Genomic DNA, 17,534 nt, shown 5'->3' with positions numbered 1-17,534 from the left:
ATCCCCTTATGTGTTCCTTTTACAGGAGACAAAGGTAGGCACATTGCCATAAACGCCACATCTTTCTGGGACACCTAAGGCTTCATACACGCACAGAGGCTCAGGGACTCTGGTCACTCCCAGGATCCCATTTCAGTTCTGGCTGTGGGCTTTGAGTTCAGAAAATACACACTGAAATCAGATCCACACACATCTGAGGAAACACCTCAGGGCTAGCCTAGCACAAGGTCTCATGTCAGGGAGAGAGCCCATAGGGGCCAGTATCGGTAAACATACCCAGAAAGGGCAGAAGCCTTGCATGCACCCCTCAAAGAGCCCTCTGTATCTCCTATAGCATGCGATCTCTCTTTCTCTAACGGATATTAATCATTTCCAAGTATTGTTTTTCACTGAACGGAAAGATAAAACCAAGGGGTGGTATCAAGACAGGGCTGCATTAACAGAGATGGGAAACACAGCTGTCCTTACTCAACTTTCTAGAAGTTAGTAGAAGAGCTTTAAAACCCAGGAAGAGGAGCTGGGGGATATATATGACTGTCTAAGTGCTCTTATCTCCCTCAACCCGGACCCAAATCTGTGCAAGGACCACAGAGCTGGTGTCTGAAGCCCAAATGCTGCTGGTTTTGATGAGCACAGGGTGTGAGGCGGTCTCCGGAAAACTTAGAAGGAGGCCATACGCGATGTCCGGAGACTCGGGCTCTTCCAGCTGCAGCTCCTTCCGCATCGTCCCCTCGATCTCCGCTGCCAAGGAGTCCTGAGAAAAGCCAGAGACACACAGAGTGAGCAGCAATTCAAGTCTCTGAAAGAGGCTCCCGGCTGGCTGGCCAGAGGAGTCTCCGGTGAGGTCTCAGAAGCCTGCAAACTGCCCTTCCGTGAGGCTGTCACCACTCATCACTGGGGGGATCCCTGAGTGAGCAAGCCCCATGGCGGGTTCCGAATGAAGCAGTCCCCAGTGGGCACTGAGTGGACAGCCCCTATGCTCCCCTGCGGCTAAGGATCTGAGAGCAAACCCCGTGTTCCCTTGGCTACACCATGGAGCTGTGGCTCTGCCTACAAGGAGAGGCAGGGAATTTGTGGAGGAAGGGCCCTGAGTTGTGAGCACTGTCATGTGAGCCTCTGCTCTTGTGCCCCCCGCTTCCCGTGCAAGGAAGGCTCCTCTCCCCACCAACGACCCAATGCCCACCCTCCTTTAATGACCCGCTCCTACCTCGTTTCCACTACCAATCCTTCACTCCTCCCCCAAGAAAGACACCAAACACACGAAGTCCCGACGAGTTCCCTGAACAGTGAGTTCACTTGGATCTTCCTCTAGCTAGGTTGTGGATTCTGTGGGTCAGGGGAAGGCCGGTCACAGATGGCTTCTCCCTTCTCAGATGGGCCAGGCCCCGAGCTGAGGCTCACTGATGAAGACTCCCTGATGAGCGGCCCCCATCCCTGAACGCCCCATCACTCCTTACCACCCGAGGCAGAGACTCACAGGCAATCCCACACACCGGCACAGGTCGGTGCCCACAGGAGGACCAAGTGTGTGCAGAAAAGCACCCACTGGGATCTCAGACAAGGAGACCACCTAGGACAGCTTGAAGGGAAGGGCTAACTCTTTGTTAACCGAAGACCTCCCAAGATGAGAGGAATGTTCTTTCTACACCGTGCACTGTGAGAGCCACGGGCCACAGGTGGCCATCAGGTGCTTAAAACATGACCAGTATCACTGGGAACCCGAATTCCCTGTGCTAATTCTAATGGATTTAACTTTACACAGCCACTTGTGACCAATGCCTTCCCAGCAGACAGAGCATGGGGACTCCAGAGCGCCCAGCTCCACAGCCCCAAAGTCAAGGAGTGATGCTCCAGGCTGGAAGCTGGAACCTATTTATACATACCTGATTTTATTTAGTAATTATTATGTACAGGTTGCCATTCAACATAACCCAAGTTGTAAAAGGCTTCCCTGGGTGAGCTCTTTTTTAAGTGATTTTATTTACTTATTTGATAGAGATCACAAGTATGCAGAGAGGCAGGCAGAGGTAGGTGGGGGAAGCAGGCTCCCTGCTAAGCAGAGAGCCCGACGCGGGGCTCGATCCCAGGAATCTGAGATCATGACCTGAGCCGAAGACAGAGGCTTTAACCCACTGAGCCACCCAGGCACCCCTGGGTGAGCTTTTTTAAAGCCAGTTTACTTTTCTTTCTCTCTTTAAGATTTTATTTATTTTTTTGAGAGAGAGAGAGAAACTGAGATAGTAAGAGCACAAGCAGGGAGGAGAGGGAGGAGCCCGATGCGGGGCTGGATCCCAAGACCCTGGGATCCTGACCTGAGCCAAAGGCAGAAGCTTACTGACTGAGCCAGCCAGGCACCCTGCAAGTTTCCTTTTCTTACTACTGTAACTCACCATATAGTTTGCATTCAGAGTGCATTTCCTCTGCACGAGGAAAGGACCTTCAAACAACTTAGGAGAGATGACATACCAAACAACTAATTTCAAGGCCATGCCTGGAGGAAATTGCAAGCTGGTTCTGTGCCCTTTTTGGCCCTGAGCCCCCTAGGAGTCTGGGGGAAGCCATGGACCCCTTCTCACAACAATATCTTTAAGTGAATAAAGTAAGACAAAAAGGAAGCCAGATATATTGAACTAGTCACTAGACTATTAATAACAACAATCGTGATACAGTAACACACAGGACCTGGCTTCAGGCCTGGTAATTACTGCCACCTTGAAGTGGAGCTTAGCACGAATAGGACTTGGAGACATCTTGGAGACAACAGACAGCAGCTGTGATCTCCACCAGTGACAAAGTCACGGGTGCTATTAACGCTGTGCCTTGGTGCCCACCTTCATATGAGAAGGAAGCACTGTATGCAATTAGGGATTAAGAGAAAAGATGTGCCCCTTCCTCAGGTTCATAGGCCTCCTGAGTCCTGTCTGGGGATCCCCAATTGGGAGCTCCTGCCAAACGCAAGAGCTGGCAACGCACTCTTCAGGCAGAAACTGCTGCTCACGGTCTGATTCAGCTACTAGAGAGGTTGGGAGCAAGACTGACAGATTTGGCCATTCTGCTCCAGAAACACGGGCACAACACTACTCAGCGCCACAAATACCTTTAATACATCGTGCACTTTAAAAATAGCCATCCTCAAAAACTGAGGCCAGCTGTGCCAACGGCTCCAGGGAAAGACAAGCGAAAGCTCCACCTCAGCAAATATGAAAGCTGAGAATCTCTGCAGAAAAGCCCCAAACGCAGATTTTCAGTTTGACTTCACTGTGTCACGGCTTCATTTTAAAACAAGTCTGTCCCTGAGAGTGAATGCAGTGGAGGGCCTCCTAAGTGCATGGAAATAAGATGCCCCCAGGAGGCCACCGCACCAAGGTGGGAAGCCAAGAAGAAGGGAAACTGAGGCAGGGAGCACACACTGCTATGTCGCAGGCCAGTCTGAGCTGACTGTCATCGGCTCCAGATGGAGGAATCGGGGGGCACTGAATGTTCTTCGCTGCCTTTCCTGGGATTCCTAGACCACCAGTCTGCCCCTTGGAAAGCTATGTCATGTACCTTTCATTTTGGTTTTATTAGATGTAGTCAAGCTGAGAGAGAAAGAGTGTGTGTGTTCTAGCCTGATTTTGATATATAAAAGGGAAGAAGCTCATGATTTAGGAAAACTGGGCCAGACAACAAGGCAGGGAGAGAGCAGTGTCAGTAACGGGGGTGGAGGGTGTACAGGGAAAGAGACCTAAGGAAAGGCCCAATTCCAAGGGGACGTAGTGTCACAAACATTGACACCGCCATCCACTTGTATTCATTTGGGAGTGTTTCTCTCAAAAGTTCTCGTCTCCTCAAAAAGACTGTGGTATTTCCTCAAACCATGAAACAGGATCTAAATATAAAAGGTCTTGGTCATTTGTTCTTTGGTCTGTTTGTCCACCCATCCAAATCTAGTAGCTACTAAGCACGTACAATTCTGTAACACAAGCTCCGAGTAGATAGCAGAGTGTCCCAGAGAGGGATGGAGGAAAGGAGCAAAGAAGACATGGCCCCCGCCTTCGAGAGGCCTTAGTCTGACAGAAGAAGGTGCAGCGAGGAAGATCAACAAGCATCACAGGAAAAAGGCCAACAGAAGAGGCCTTCGCAGAGCTGCTGAACCCCAGCAGGGAGGGGCTGACCTGGAAAATCCCCTTCTCAACCGTGTCTCCCTAAACCCCCAGCATGAAACCGATCAGGCCAGAGCTACGAAATCAGATTGTGGGGGAAATCATTTTGTAGCAATGGAAACGCCCCTCCAGGTGGAGAGACAGACACTTTTTCAGGTCACAGACACTGAAAGCCCCCAAGAGGATGACTAGGAAGCCTAGAAAGAACCAGCAGAACTGCATGGGCAACTTAAGAAATCTGGAATGAACTGTGAGCCCAAAACAGCTCATATTCTAGTACGGTTAGAAAAATAACAAGGTATGAATAAGATCTTCCAGACAGCTGAGGTTCCCATGAAATATATCCATTATGGACACAAGGAAAAAAAAAAAAGGACCGAGTCAGAGAGACGGCAGAAGAGGAGTGAGTCTGCCGGGAGCGGGCTCGCGAGCCCCAGATACTGATCTGATCTAAGCAGTGGAAAGAGGAGCCCACCCTCTGCACCTCCCCTCTAGACCTGCCTCTCTGCCGGGGCGCCCTGCGGCCCAGCAGGTGGGAAGCAGGGACCCAGAGCGGGCGCTCACCATGGGGAACAGCCCGAGCGAGTGGTAGCGCCGGGATGTGGTGTTGGGCACGGTCTTGTTGCGGAGGTTCTTGAGCTCCTCCTGCGCCTCGTGAAGCATCTCCATGCACTCGGCGTACTTGTCCTCCAGCTCGCGCAGCTGCGGGCACCGGAAAGGTATGCAGGGTCAGCGCGGGGCTGCCCAGGGCCTCCGGGCCCAACCCCGAAGGGCCCTGGAGGCTTAGTCCGGCTCCCACTTGGGGCATGCTTCTAGCCCCCCAAGTCCTAATGCATGACCGAGATCACAGGCTTCCAGTGACGGGGTGTGTAAGTCACGGAGGTGAAAGGCACGGTACAGGAATCGTGTCAGTGGGACGGTAGGGTGTCATGTGGTGCCAGATGGGGCAACAGTGTGGTGACCACAGCGTAATGTACAGAGGTGTCTCACCACTACATTGTACCCCTAAAACTCGTGGAACCTTGTGCCAATGAGACACAGTAAAAAATGGTTATTTCTTTCAAAGCCAACACCCTCATTTCCAGCCACATCTGTGAGTGGGCACCTTTCCATGGTGAGCTACAGGCCATTTCTCTCACCGGACATCGAACAGGAGCGGGCTGTGCAGGGCCTGGCCTGCTGGGTGCTCGCCAGCGGTGATGGATATCAGCAGGAATTTACCAGTAAGAACGGCTTTCGATTCAGAGTAAGGACAGCTAGCGAGGCGGACACGACCCACAGCCCCTCAGACAGAGGCTGAGCACCTTAACTGCGACAGGCCTGGGGAAAGGCGGGGGGCGGGGCGGGGGGAGCTGCTCACCTCGGCCGTGAGCTGCCGCTGGGCATCCTTAGCGGCCCCCAGGTGCTGGACCAGCTCTTCATTTTCCACCGCGCACTGCAACAGGGCAAAGACCCATCAACTTCTCCTCGAAGATACCTGGAAACGTCTGACTGCCTCTTATTACCTGGTCTGTTCGGATCCTATCACATTTCTACAGTGATACTTTTATGCCATTTTGTCTTTTCTGTAATTCTGAAGGCAGCCTTTCCTACATCCGTGGTCATGATGGATGGCCCCCCATTTCCCCGCCACTATAGGCACAACCCCTCCCCAGACGGGCTCCACCTCGAGCTTCTGGCAAACGCCTGACATGGGACATGAAACTGTATTTGTTCTGTTCTTGCTGTCTTGCTGCTGCTCCAGCTTAAATCTATAGGGGATATGACTCTGCTGCGGGACAGACACACCAGAGTGTGTAAAAACAAACCCTAGACTAAAAAATTCATGAGTTAAATTCCAGAACTGTGGATCTAAGGTACTTTTCTTAATGAGTTCTATTGATGCACAGATTATTTTTAAGAGAGAAGTGGTTATAGGATGCCCTCCCCAGTTCAGGGTGACTTGTTCACTCTGCTGAACTTGCTAATAAAGCCTTTTCTCCAAAGGGGCAGCACAGACACCTGAACTATGAGACCAAAGGGCCCGGTCTTCATGGGCCAATGCCATCTGCGGCAGCCAGAGAAACAGAAGCCTTACAGCTTTTGCCTTCTTCTGCAAGTCGACTATCTGTGACAGCAGGTGTGTGATCTCCTCCTGCTGGCGGGCAGCATCCTCAGTCTTCTTGGCCAGCTCCTCTGAGATACTGGCGATCTGCACGTTGGCGTCCCCTTTCACCAAGAAATGACAACGAGAGAAAGTCAGACCCAGAGAGAATGGTTTCTTTGTGGTGTGCTCAAGAAAAGGCATCTTTGTTACCAGACGGGGGAGGAGTGGAGAGGACAGTGAAGAAGGAACAGTGCCCGTTTTCCCGAACAGGCTCAGTCTGTCATGAGAAAGAGGTGTGGGGACCCAGCCCTGCTGACCAAAGCCGCCTCCTTTCCCAGAGAAAGTCAGACAGGCTTGGGGAGTCAGCCAGGAGATGACTGCCCCACCACCCAGTGCATCTGCCCGAAGCCCCACGTTTGTGCATGAACGGGTCCACATCATTAACAGGAGCTCCCTGCTGCACCGTGTCCTAGAAGGAACTGCTACTGGCACAGTGTAATCCCCTGGAGTGTTTTCAACCCATATTCAGAGTCATAACTCATTTTACTAGATTAGAACACGGGGTGTGTTTCATTTACTGAATGTTTTGCTGAAACTCAAAATACTGTTTGCCCTTTTGTCTAAACTTGTAAACTTATGATGGAGAGGGCGGGGGCGGGGGCGGGGGGGGAAGTACTTATTTGCAAAATGGAGAACTCTGGCCTCACTTTTCACCCATCAGTTATGAGAAACCGTAACTGGTTAGTGTTTGCACATCGGCAAGAGAACTCTGTAACTGGGCTCAACTTAGACTTCACATAACTCCAGTGTTCTAGTAGAAAGCTGGAATCAAACATCCATCTCAGGGAGAAATTAGGACAGTGTAAGACTGACAACCCAGCACCCGATTTCTTATGAATCAGAGTGAGGGGTGCCATGCAAGACAGGGGGGCGGGGAGAGTGTCTCATCCCAATGATGGCAGTTATAGAAAGTAAAAAGAGGGGGTGGGGATGGAGCAAGGGAACCAGGCCATACTCAGTTCCTTCACGCAGTCGTTGACCAGCTGCTGTTCCTTCTCTTCGTAGGTGATGGTCTCTGTCTTCAGCTGGCAGGCCTATGGATAAGGCTCGGGTCAGAGTCCCACAGTCACACCTCGACCGGTGAGGCGGGCAAGGCTAGGGCAAGGAGCAAGGACTAACCTGGGTCTGGAAGGCTTCCCTTCACCCTCTCCCCACCTGCCATCCGTGACACCCTCAAATACAGACAGTCCATCAGAACACCCTGCTCAGTTAAGGAATCTCAGACCCTCAAAGCTGAAGAGCTGAAAACGGTGTACCACCAGAGGGCGCCACACAAAGCGGTGTGCAGTCCGCAAGCGGCTCCCTTGTGTCTGTTCATTTGCATCAGTCCCAGCTCACAGACACAGACCCCTTTGTGACCGCAGAAGTGTCTAGGACTCAGCTCTGCCTACCGTCTACGGATGACCACAAGAATGGCTAACTCTTATCATGTACCTGCTTTATGCAAGGCACTGTCCTATGAGGCCTGAGTTGGAGTTAAATCTACTGTATTTAGCTAAGTTGAAACACGGTATAATACGAAAGCAGGGCGCCTGGGTGGCTCAGTGGGTTAAGCCGCTGCCTTCGGCTCAGGTCATGATCTCAGGGTCCTGGGATCGAGTCCCGCATCGGGCTCTCTGCTCAGCAGGGAGCCTGCTTCCTCCTCTCTCTCTCTCTCTGCCTGCCTCTCTGCCTACTTGTGATCTCTCTGTCAAATAAATAAATAAAATCTTAAAAAAAAAAAATATGAAAGCATTAAAATTCAGAGACCCAGGAGCTACCCCGGGACTCTGGATAGCCTGCTCCCAGCTGACAAGGTGAGAAAGTAGAGATCCAAAGGTCTGAAGAAAATATCCCAGGTGGAAAGGAGCTATCTCTGAGCCCTCGGGACCGAGCCCCAAGGAGCCACTACACTCCCGGAGGTAGAAGGGGTAGGCAGCTGGGATCAGATTCCCTCCACCTGCTTTAGGGGAACACTGACAGAGGGACATACTACCATGCACCAAGGCCTGGGGCGTTCACATGGGACAGGCACTGGCTATTATGCTGGGCAATAGCCCTGGCTTCGCCCCTGGCTATCAGAGAAAGCTTGGACAACCCTCTTGGTCACTCTGGGTTTGTGTCTCACACTAGAAAATAAGGACTAGAAGATCTATGGTGTAAAAAAACAGGACCCCTTTCTCGTGCATAGCCCTCGTAAGCTCAGACATGAGGTTCTTTTCAACAGGTGGGCAAGTTCAAGGTGGTCTGCCCTACTGCAGGGGTTTCAGGGAACCCTGGGCCAGCTGAGGTGGGCATACCATACCAAACTTGACAAAACATACCTCTGGCTGGAGAACATAAACTCACTGATAATTAAGACAAAAAGTATTAAACTTGCACACATCGGTGTTTTTAAGATGGGGCCATGGGTGAAGGGAAGTAGCAGGTTCAAAGTCACAGAGTCTTACAAATCCAGCCCTTGTCATTCCCTAACTTGCACCACGTTGGCAAATCAAACACCTAGGAGCCTGGGTTCCAGCTTTCTTACTATAAATGAGAAGCAAAATAACCAGTTTCTAGCCCTGCTGTGAAACTTGGAAAAAACAAAAACAAAACACAACTGCTGTGAAACTTGAGAAAAAAATAAAATAAAACCTGAAAAACAAAAAACACAATACAGGCAAAGTGCACAGCGACCAGCTAGTCAGAAACACTCAAAAGCATGAGTCCCCATGTGGTCTCAGCTCTACCTTTTTATGTTAATTGTCTAAGAAATCTGTCTTCAAGTTCTCACGTTACTATATTCCCTTGGAGCGTATGTGACCTGCGGCAACAAGCCTCAGTGTCATCTCCATGGCAGAGCTAGAGGACGCCACGAAGAGACACCACCGACGGAGCCTGCCCTAACTGGAGGAGGAGGGGCTTGCCATTCTTGCCCACCCGCACGGAGAATCCCCAAGTCCTCGGCCCCCAGACAGGTACGTGCTCCCCAGAAGCCAATGCCCAGCTCAGAGGAGGCATGCCAGCCAGACTCAGGGTGCTGCTGTGAGTGGAGCTCAGGTGGCTCTCTCACAGATGGTCACCCTCGAGAGCAGCGCTATAAGCACATCTCCTCCTGCCACCACCCTCCAGAGGCAACAAGGGCAGGGAGTGCACTTGACCTCCGATCGAAGTACGACGTTCTCCTCTTCAAGGTCCTTCAGCTTCTTCTGAAGAGAATCTAGATGGAAGTAATTCTGGACAGAGGAGGATGACTCATTCCTCTTCAACCTGGGGGAGAAGGTGAAACTTCGCTCCAGAGAGAGACTGGCTCCCTGCACCTGTCGAAGTACCGTTTCTGGTGGGGGAGGGGTGACCATGAACCATGCAGGGGTGATGGTAGCACCTGCTGCCACCTAGGTTCACCAGCACTCAGGACCCCCATCCCCACCCTCTGGCCACCGTGTGCAGCTGCCACACGGCCTCACAACTCAGCAGAGTCGACTCTTTGAAGCTGACGCACAATTCCGGATGCCTAAAAGTCTATTTCATATTTACATTGCAATTCTGTGTGCCTCGTCCTAAGTACTCTACAGGTATGAAGCCAATTAATGCTCATAACCCTCTGAACCAAGTACTATCAGTATTCCCACTTAACAAAGAGGAAACAGGCACAGAGCAGTTAAGTAACTTAGCCAAGAGCACACAGCTAGGAAACCACAGAGCCAAGGTCTGAATTGAGACCACTGGGCTCTAGAGTTCATGCTTCTGATGTAAGGTTCTGTGGACTCTCTGAGAAGTCCCCACACCTTCTGTCCCAGGGGCTCGCCGTGGCATCTCTGGCTCCAGAACCCATCCTATCCTCTACCTAACTGCAGGGCCCACGTGTTACCCGTGACCAGGCCGGATCAATCTAAATTGACAAATAACCCTGTCTCCTTCCACGTCCTGCAGAAATCATCCAATCTGTCAGAGGCACCTGGAGATGCTTGGTCTGGGGAAGGCTGGGAGCAGTGGACCTGAGCCACTGGGGAAGTGACCCTGCCAAGGCACTGCCAAGGACATGGACAGCCAGCTGCCTGCACCCCAGCCTCAGAGACACGGCCCTCTGCGACTTACGGGGTGGAGCACACGGACTCAGGCTCGCTCTCCTCCGCAGCGCTGGTGTAGAACTGAAGCAGCTCATCCTTCATGGACAGCTCATGCCGGAGCTGAGACACCTGCACAGACACAGCGGGGTGGGGGTGGGGGGTCGGGGGGTGGGAGCATTCAGCCCTGAGCACCACAGAGCCCCCGCCATGTGCAGACACTTGCTGCTGGGTGACAGTGTCTGTTTAATTCCTCACCCAAAGTGAAGGCGGGTCATCAATTTTGGGCTTTTCAAGGAAAAGAGGTTGCATTTGATCCCACTGAAGAATACAGTCACCGTGTTCTGACAGAAAACCCTCTGCCTAAGTTTATGGTTTTTACTTTGGCTCAGAGAGGAGGTGAGAGACTAGAAGGCTCTGGAATGAGGTTTAGGGGTGGGGGACAAGATAGCATATGGGTTTTGCAAGTAGCCAGATGACCAGCTGCGCAAATGGCCAGAGAAAGAGATCGTTTTACCAAGTGAAAGAAGAGGCCATTCACTTCTGCTGAAACATAACGCCGCCCTGGACCGGGCCCCTGGCGATGCTAGCTCCAGGTGGGCAGCTAAGAGCAGCTTGTCCACCCTTGCTGTCATACTTGGGACACTCACAGCTCCCACCCTGTGACTGCTGCACTCTCACAGGGCTCGCAGCCAAGCCTGGCCAGACCTTGCTCTGTACTCAGTGACCACAAGACAGCAATTTCAGACACAGGGAGAAAGGAGGCAGCCATCAGGAAGTGGCCATACTGATAACTAGGACAGTTTTTGCAAGTCGCCTAATTTATACTTAACATCTTAAGCAAACAAACCTGTGTCATAAAAGTTTTCACTTCTGATCAGCAGGGAACCGGTGCTGTAAGCGAGAATTACAATCTGGTTGTCATTCTTTGTTTCTAATTTGATTTGGGGTCTACGGTTGTTCCCAGCTTTCCTACCCAACACAGTGGGTATTTATGACTTCCACGGAGAAGCAAATTCTATGTGCACAAAAGCGTTAGTTCTAACATCTACATTGACAATTTAATGATGTGCCAACGGGGAACATATTATAGCTTCCACATTCAAAGCTTTCCAAGGAAAAAGACACTTTTCCACTTCCAAAGAGGTGGGTACTATTTGTGTGACGTGAGGGAACCCCCGGCAAGGGCAGTCATGTGGAGGAACAGCACACGAGGGACAGTGGGCGACCACATATTGGTCCCCTGGGTGGCATGGTCCTCTGCTCCCTAAAGCCTGCAAGAAGGGGAGGTCAGGCCATGCTGCTGGGTGCCGGGAAAGCAGGGGCGACTTGACCTCACCAAACATGACCATATCCTACCCTAACATCTTTCAGAGGAAGCCACCCAAGGTGAAAACTTTTCTCAGATATTGGAAAGTCTGTTTTATCAATATGAAAACCATTACCAAACCTAGACAACAATAAGTGGGAACAGCTTTAATGAGGACAGGTCTAAATAAATCTAAAAGACATGAGTCCGGGCATCCCCTCCCACTTAGAAGGTTTCTGACAGAAAACAAGAGAAACCAGAAGAAGAAGGTCAAGTGAAAGTCCTCACAGCTAAAATCTGCAGTTAAAAGAACAGGATGATGGGGAAGAAGCAACCAAGTAGGGCCCAGCTCTAATTCCTAAGCCTGTTCCAGCCACCCCGCCCGACTCGGCAGAGCCTCCCTTGTCCTACCCACCCCACAACCTTCCAGAAAACCAGTGCTGCTCCTCCGAAACCCCAGACCTGTAAGATAAGCCTAAAGCATTCAGCACCCCAGCCCTGACCACTGATGCCCTTCAGCCAAGGTTTGGATCATGAAAATGCTAGGGTTCCTACCGTGACTACAATAGCCTATTTTTTCATTTTGTTTTACAAACACAAAATGGTACTGGAATGAAGAATGTGCCGTCACTGCCCTACTCTGCAGCACAGGCTAGCCTCTTCCCAACAGGATTGCCCTATGGCCTGCCTGTGCCCACCTGCCCCAGGAACCCCCACTCACCGCCGTCTTAGCCTGCGTGCACTCCTCACAGGCTGTGTACTTCCCAGCCTGCGTGAGGACCTGGATTCACAGGGCACGGGGACAGGGACTGCCCCCGCACAGCCAGGCTTGGTGGCACCAAGCAGGGTCATTAACAGAAGCAGCAGCAGGAAGGCAGCCTTCTGCCTGCAGGAGGCCGCCCCGGAATAGACAGCTCTGGAGCCTGAGCCCAAGCCCGCCGGCCCTTGGCCCTTGCCACCAGCTCACCTCCTCCCTGATGTGTTCCACCTGTTCCTCCAACAGCTCGTTCCTCTCCGTTAGTGTCTTGTTCTTCTTCAACAACGACTGGCCGATCCGAGCAGCCAGTTCTAAATCCCGCTCTTTCTACGAAAGGCAAAGGTGAAAATGGACATTCAGAACACCTGTGCTTCCCAAAGGAGCCCAGGGCGCTCAGCGTCAACTGAGGAAAACAGGACATTTCAAACTAACAAAGGTATTAATAACTCACCGTCCACGTACCCGCACTTGATACCTGTTCAAAGAAGGGGATGCTCTGCCTACAGAAGGTGTCAGAGCAGACCTCGAGCAATGGGAGACAACCCATGGACTACAAGTCTCTGTTTCTATGAGAGAAACGTGCTTCCAAAAACATTCCTCCGCAGTGGCTTTGGGTGTCTGTGAAATCACGTGACAATCTGTCCGCCTGAGGGCTGGGCTACTGTACCTGCAGGGCCCAGCGCATGGAAATACTCTGTAGCTACCTGCTGGATGAATGAATGAGCATAGGAATCCCACGGTGCTCTTGCAATAAAGCAAAGAGCTGATGCAGGGAGGCAGGCTCCTTAGAACATATGAAAGTGGAATTTACAGAGCTATTTGTATTTACTTCATACGAAACAGAAATGGCCAAAGTTACTCTGAAATCCAACAGCATGTTTCTTTTACTTAATGGAGGGTACTTAGGTTGATTTTTTATTATTTATGTATTTATTTGAGAGAGAGCGAGTGTGCCTGCACGAAAGGGAGGATCCAGGGAGGGAGAGAGAGAGAATGTGAAGCAGACTCTCCCCTGAGTGTAGAGCCCAAAGCAGGGCTGGATTCAGGGATCCTGAGATCAGGACCTGATCCGTGGGAGGAGTCTGCAACTTCTGATCTCAGGGTTGGGGATTTGAGCCCCACGTTGGGTGTAGAGATTATTTTAAAAAAAAAAAAAAAAAAACTTTTTAAAAACTGCTAAAAATATTTTCAAAATGGAGGGGCGTCTGGGTGGCTCAGTCATTAAGCATCTGCCTTCAGCTCACGTCATGATTCCAGGGTCCTGGGACTGAGCCCCGCATCGGGCTCCCTGCTCTGCTGCGAGGCCTGCTTCTCCCTCTCCCACTCCCCCTGCTTGTGTTCCCTCTCTCGCTGTCTCTCTCTATCAAATAAATAAATAAAATCTTAAAAAAAAAATACTTTCAAAATGGAGATAATGCATAAAATCGCCTTACCTCAGGGACAAAGACTGTGTTAAAGACACAGAAGTTTTTTTATTTCCGTTGATGATACCACTTATATGCCACAGAACAGTACACCAACAAAGACCTTTAGTGGCATATAAAGGTACAGCTGTGGGGCGCCTGAGTGGCTCAGTCAGTGGGGCAGCTGAATCTTGACTTCGGGTAAGGTCATGATCTCAGGGCTGTGAGATCGAGGCCCCGTGTTAGGATCCGCGCTCAGCCAGGAGTCTGCTTGAGATTCTCTCCCTCTCCCTTTGCCCTTACCCCTGCTTCTGTGCTCGCTCTAAAATAGATAAATCTTTAAATAAATAAATAAATATGGGAGGAAAGATGTTTCCTGACAGTGCAGACAGCAGGACAGACACCATCACCAAAGGATGACTCCTCCGTTCTGAGACACTGTCTGCCACTATGATTAGGTTCGACTTGCTCCCTTGTGGGTAGGATTAGCAAGGGGAGGGGAGCACTGGAAAACTAAATCATATAAGAAGCTTGTGCTAGGGGTGCCTGGGTGGCTCAGTGGGTTGAGCCGCTGCCTTCGGCTCAGGTCATGATCTCTGGGTCCTGAGATCGAGTCCCGCATCAGGCTCTCTGCTCAGCAGGGAGCCTGCTTCCCTCTCTCTCTCTGCCTGCCTCTCCATCTACTTGTGATTTCTCTCTGTCAAATAAATATATAAAAAAAAAAAAAAATCTTAAAAAAAAAAAAAAAAGAAGCTTGTGCTAATTTCATCCAGCTGGTATAAGAAGAAGAGGAATGGGAATGTGGAGTTGAGAGAAGGGGAAAAGCTGGGGGGGAAGCAGATGCCTGCGTGGCTCAATCATTTAAGCATCTGCCTTCAGTTCAGGTCACGATCCCACAGTTCTGGGATCAAATCCTCCAACAGACTCCTTGCTCAGCAGAGAAACTGCTTCTCCCTCTCCCTCTGCACTTGTGTGTGTGACACATAAATAAATTCTGACAAATAAATTCTCTCTCTGACAAATAAATAGAACTTTAAAAAAAAAAAAAAGCTAGGGAGGAGCCTTAGCTTCTAATCGGCTACTAACTAACCATCTGACCTTGGGCCAATGGCTTCCATTTAATAAGGATCAGGTATACTCTAGGTCAGCTTTTTCCAAACATACATTATAAACCATCAGTAGGTTGAGAATCATTTTTGTAATGGCAACTGATAATTTGTTTTAAATAAAATTCAACAGCACGAGATCGAAATACCAAAGTGCATTCCACATTATGAGGATATTATTTTATGTTTATGCTTTCACTTGTCATATACTCATTTATGGGAGTACTGAGTCGCAACCTGAGATGCGTTTCTTACAGTGGTTATTGGTCAAAAGTTATATGCTCCAGGTGAACCCTTCTCTTCCACAGTGGTGAGATCGGGCTCTGCTTGAACATCCCTGGAACCCAGTTCCCTCCCCTGTTAGGTGGGGAGGAGGAATGGGGCAAACTGGCTGTTAGCTACCCTTGAAAAAATCTCTTAGCATTATGATTCAGACTTGTAGGATATGAAGAGAACAAAGGCACTTTGTATTTCTAACTTTTATATGCCCACTGAATAATTCTGTGCATGAGCAGCACACTTTCCCCCTTGCTTATCACAGGAATTTCACTGACATAGGAGCCAAGCAATGGAGGTTGAAGTACCATTTGGAAAGACTCTAGATGCGATTTGGCACTCTCTCACACAGATGATGGCCACTCCCACCTCCGTTTCCTACAGTCTGGAAATCTGTCACTGCTGTCACCGTTGCCCCAGGTGCCGCATCACAGGGCCCACAAATACCTCCACCTTATTTCCGCAATCTGAACCTACCAAGGCACAAGGGGGACCAGTGACTCTAGCCAATGAACCAAGATTTTCCTTTCTGTGAACTCATCCGTGCTTGCCACAGAGTCTTCCCAGGACGGTCCTCCACTCGGTGGCCCTTCATCACTTCTGAGACTCAACCTATGTGTTGACTGGGTACGTGGAGGAAAGGACCCAAAGGAATGGTGGGAGGGAACCTACCTCTCCAGGCCAACTCAAAACCAGCATCTTGTGCAAATGGTTTCACCTGGCTAACACTCACTTAAAAAAGCAGTATCTGTCCACTTCTCTTTGGAAGCATGGTCTCCACGCATCTAGCTCAAGCCCACTGAATCTACCAGAACAAATTCTCAGACTGAATACCCAGTAAGCACTTAAGGCCAGAGGCTTCACTGCCTCCCTGGTCTATGCTGCCATCATGTATGTGTCGTAGGAAGTTTCGACAAGCGCAGACATTCCGCCTGTCTTGGCCACAGTCTGCATGCAAACCCCACAGCAAACAAATCAAGCAAAAATTACAATTACGAAAGCCTGCTGGGTAAGGCCAGCTGGAGCACCCGAAGGATGGTGACGGCTTCCCATGGCACACAAAGGCCCAAGACCAACAGGCAGGGATGGGCTGTGCACTCAGTGAAGACCCTCGCCCTCCCCATGACACCCCAAACCTCAGGCCTGGGGCTCTCCCTCATCGTCCCTGCCGCACAGTGGGGCAGCTTTCACCCCATCTACACCAAAAATTGAATCTTTATAGTAACAGAAACAAAAACTCTCTGCGGGGGGTAAGAAAAAGACAAAAGTTATAGTAAAACTATTTATGGATGAAATGAAAAAACTGAACAGATTCTGTGGTGTCTGAAAGTTATCTAAGAGGAGAACCCAGCTGGCTCAGGTGGTAGAGCATAAGACTCCTGCTCTCAGGCCTGTGGGTTCGAGCCCCACGCTGCGTGTGGAGATGACTTAAAAGTTACCTAAAAACAGTTCATTTAAAAGTTACAGTAGCTAAAAACTTAGTAAAATAGCTCTGGTTTTTCTTTACTAAGAGGACAGTTTCTCCTGAACGATTCCAGAAATGAAACATTCGCATTTATTACACAACCAGCCAAAATATGGTAAAATGTTTACAGCTAAAAACAGGAAAGCGGCTAGGAAGTGACCACTGGGTTAAACTACAGTGAGCATGAGAGATTACAAATAAAGAATTTAGGCCCTTAGAAAGTAACTATTAAAAGAGCCGGGTTCAGCTGGGAAATGCAGCCAGGTGGAGGAGCTCATTCCTAGGGCTCGCTCCCTCTTGCCTGCCCCTGCTTTGCTTAAAGAGACAGTGACCTGGCTCAGCCCCTTCTGCAGTGGCACCCCTGCTGTCAGACAACAGCCCTCGGAGACGGAGAGCAGCAAGCCTCCCACTCATGGCAGCTGACTCATCTCATTCACCAATCTCAGCATCAAAAGCATGACTAAGGGGCCCTCGGAACAACCCTCTCCAAACGAGGGGGAGAGAGTAGCAGGAGGCAAGCTCTGCCCAAAGGTAAATCCAAAGGCAGGAAGCCAAGGCAAGCTGCAGCGGAATCCTCTTCCCCTTAGAGGCAGAAACAAAAGCTCCCCACCAGCCATGGGCTGCGCTTTGGCATCCTGTGTGTAGTACGTGTACACACACACAGACACACATACACACTTTCTCTCTCTCTCTCTCTCTCTCCCCACCCCCCACCCCCTGACCCTGCCTGAGTGTGGCCAGCCTGCGAACCGAAGCAAATGATCAGAGGAAGCAGAACCAAAGCCAAGCCAAGCAGAACACAGCCCAGTACCACGGTCCAGTGACCAACGCAGTTCACCTTTCACCAGGGAACCGCCTAGTTCCGAAGAAAGGCAGTGACTCAGAGGTGGTTCTTATCAGGA

General features: G+C 50.4%; 1 protein-coding gene across 14 annotated transcripts in view; it reads right to left on the bottom strand.

Annotated features, from left to right (window-relative positions):
- The window catches only part of TRAK1 (trafficking kinesin protein 1), a 118,610-nt gene that overhangs the window by 23,795 nt on the left and 77,281 nt on the right, over window positions 1–17,534 (bottom strand). For all 14 annotated transcript variants that reach the window (XR_006385060.1, XM_044252444.1, XM_044252438.1 and 11 more), the window contains 8 exons: window positions 12,593–12,709; window positions 10,348–10,448; window positions 9,411–9,519; window positions 7,244–7,322; window positions 6,220–6,350; window positions 5,503–5,577; window positions 4,707–4,844; window positions 678–754 (listed from right to left, as the gene is read on the bottom strand). Coding sequence is in view for 13 of the 14 variants with exons in the window: in XM_044252444.1 (XP_044108379.1) it covers window positions 678–754; window positions 4,707–4,844; window positions 5,503–5,577; window positions 6,220–6,350; window positions 7,244–7,322; window positions 9,411–9,519; window positions 10,348–10,448; window positions 12,593–12,709 (827 nt within the window). In the remaining variant the exon portion in view is untranslated. The remainder of the gene's footprint in view (window positions 1–677; window positions 755–4,706; window positions 4,845–5,502; window positions 5,578–6,219; window positions 6,351–7,243; window positions 7,323–9,410; window positions 9,520–10,347; window positions 10,449–12,592; window positions 12,710–17,534) is intronic.

This window comes from Neovison vison, chromosome 6 (genome assembly GCF_020171115.1).
Source record: "Neovison vison isolate M4711 chromosome 6, ASM_NN_V1, whole genome shotgun sequence".
NCBI classification, from domain to species: Eukaryota; Metazoa; Chordata; class Mammalia; order Carnivora; family Mustelidae; genus Neogale; species Neogale vison.
This window is presented reverse-complemented; position numbering and strand designations above follow the sequence as displayed.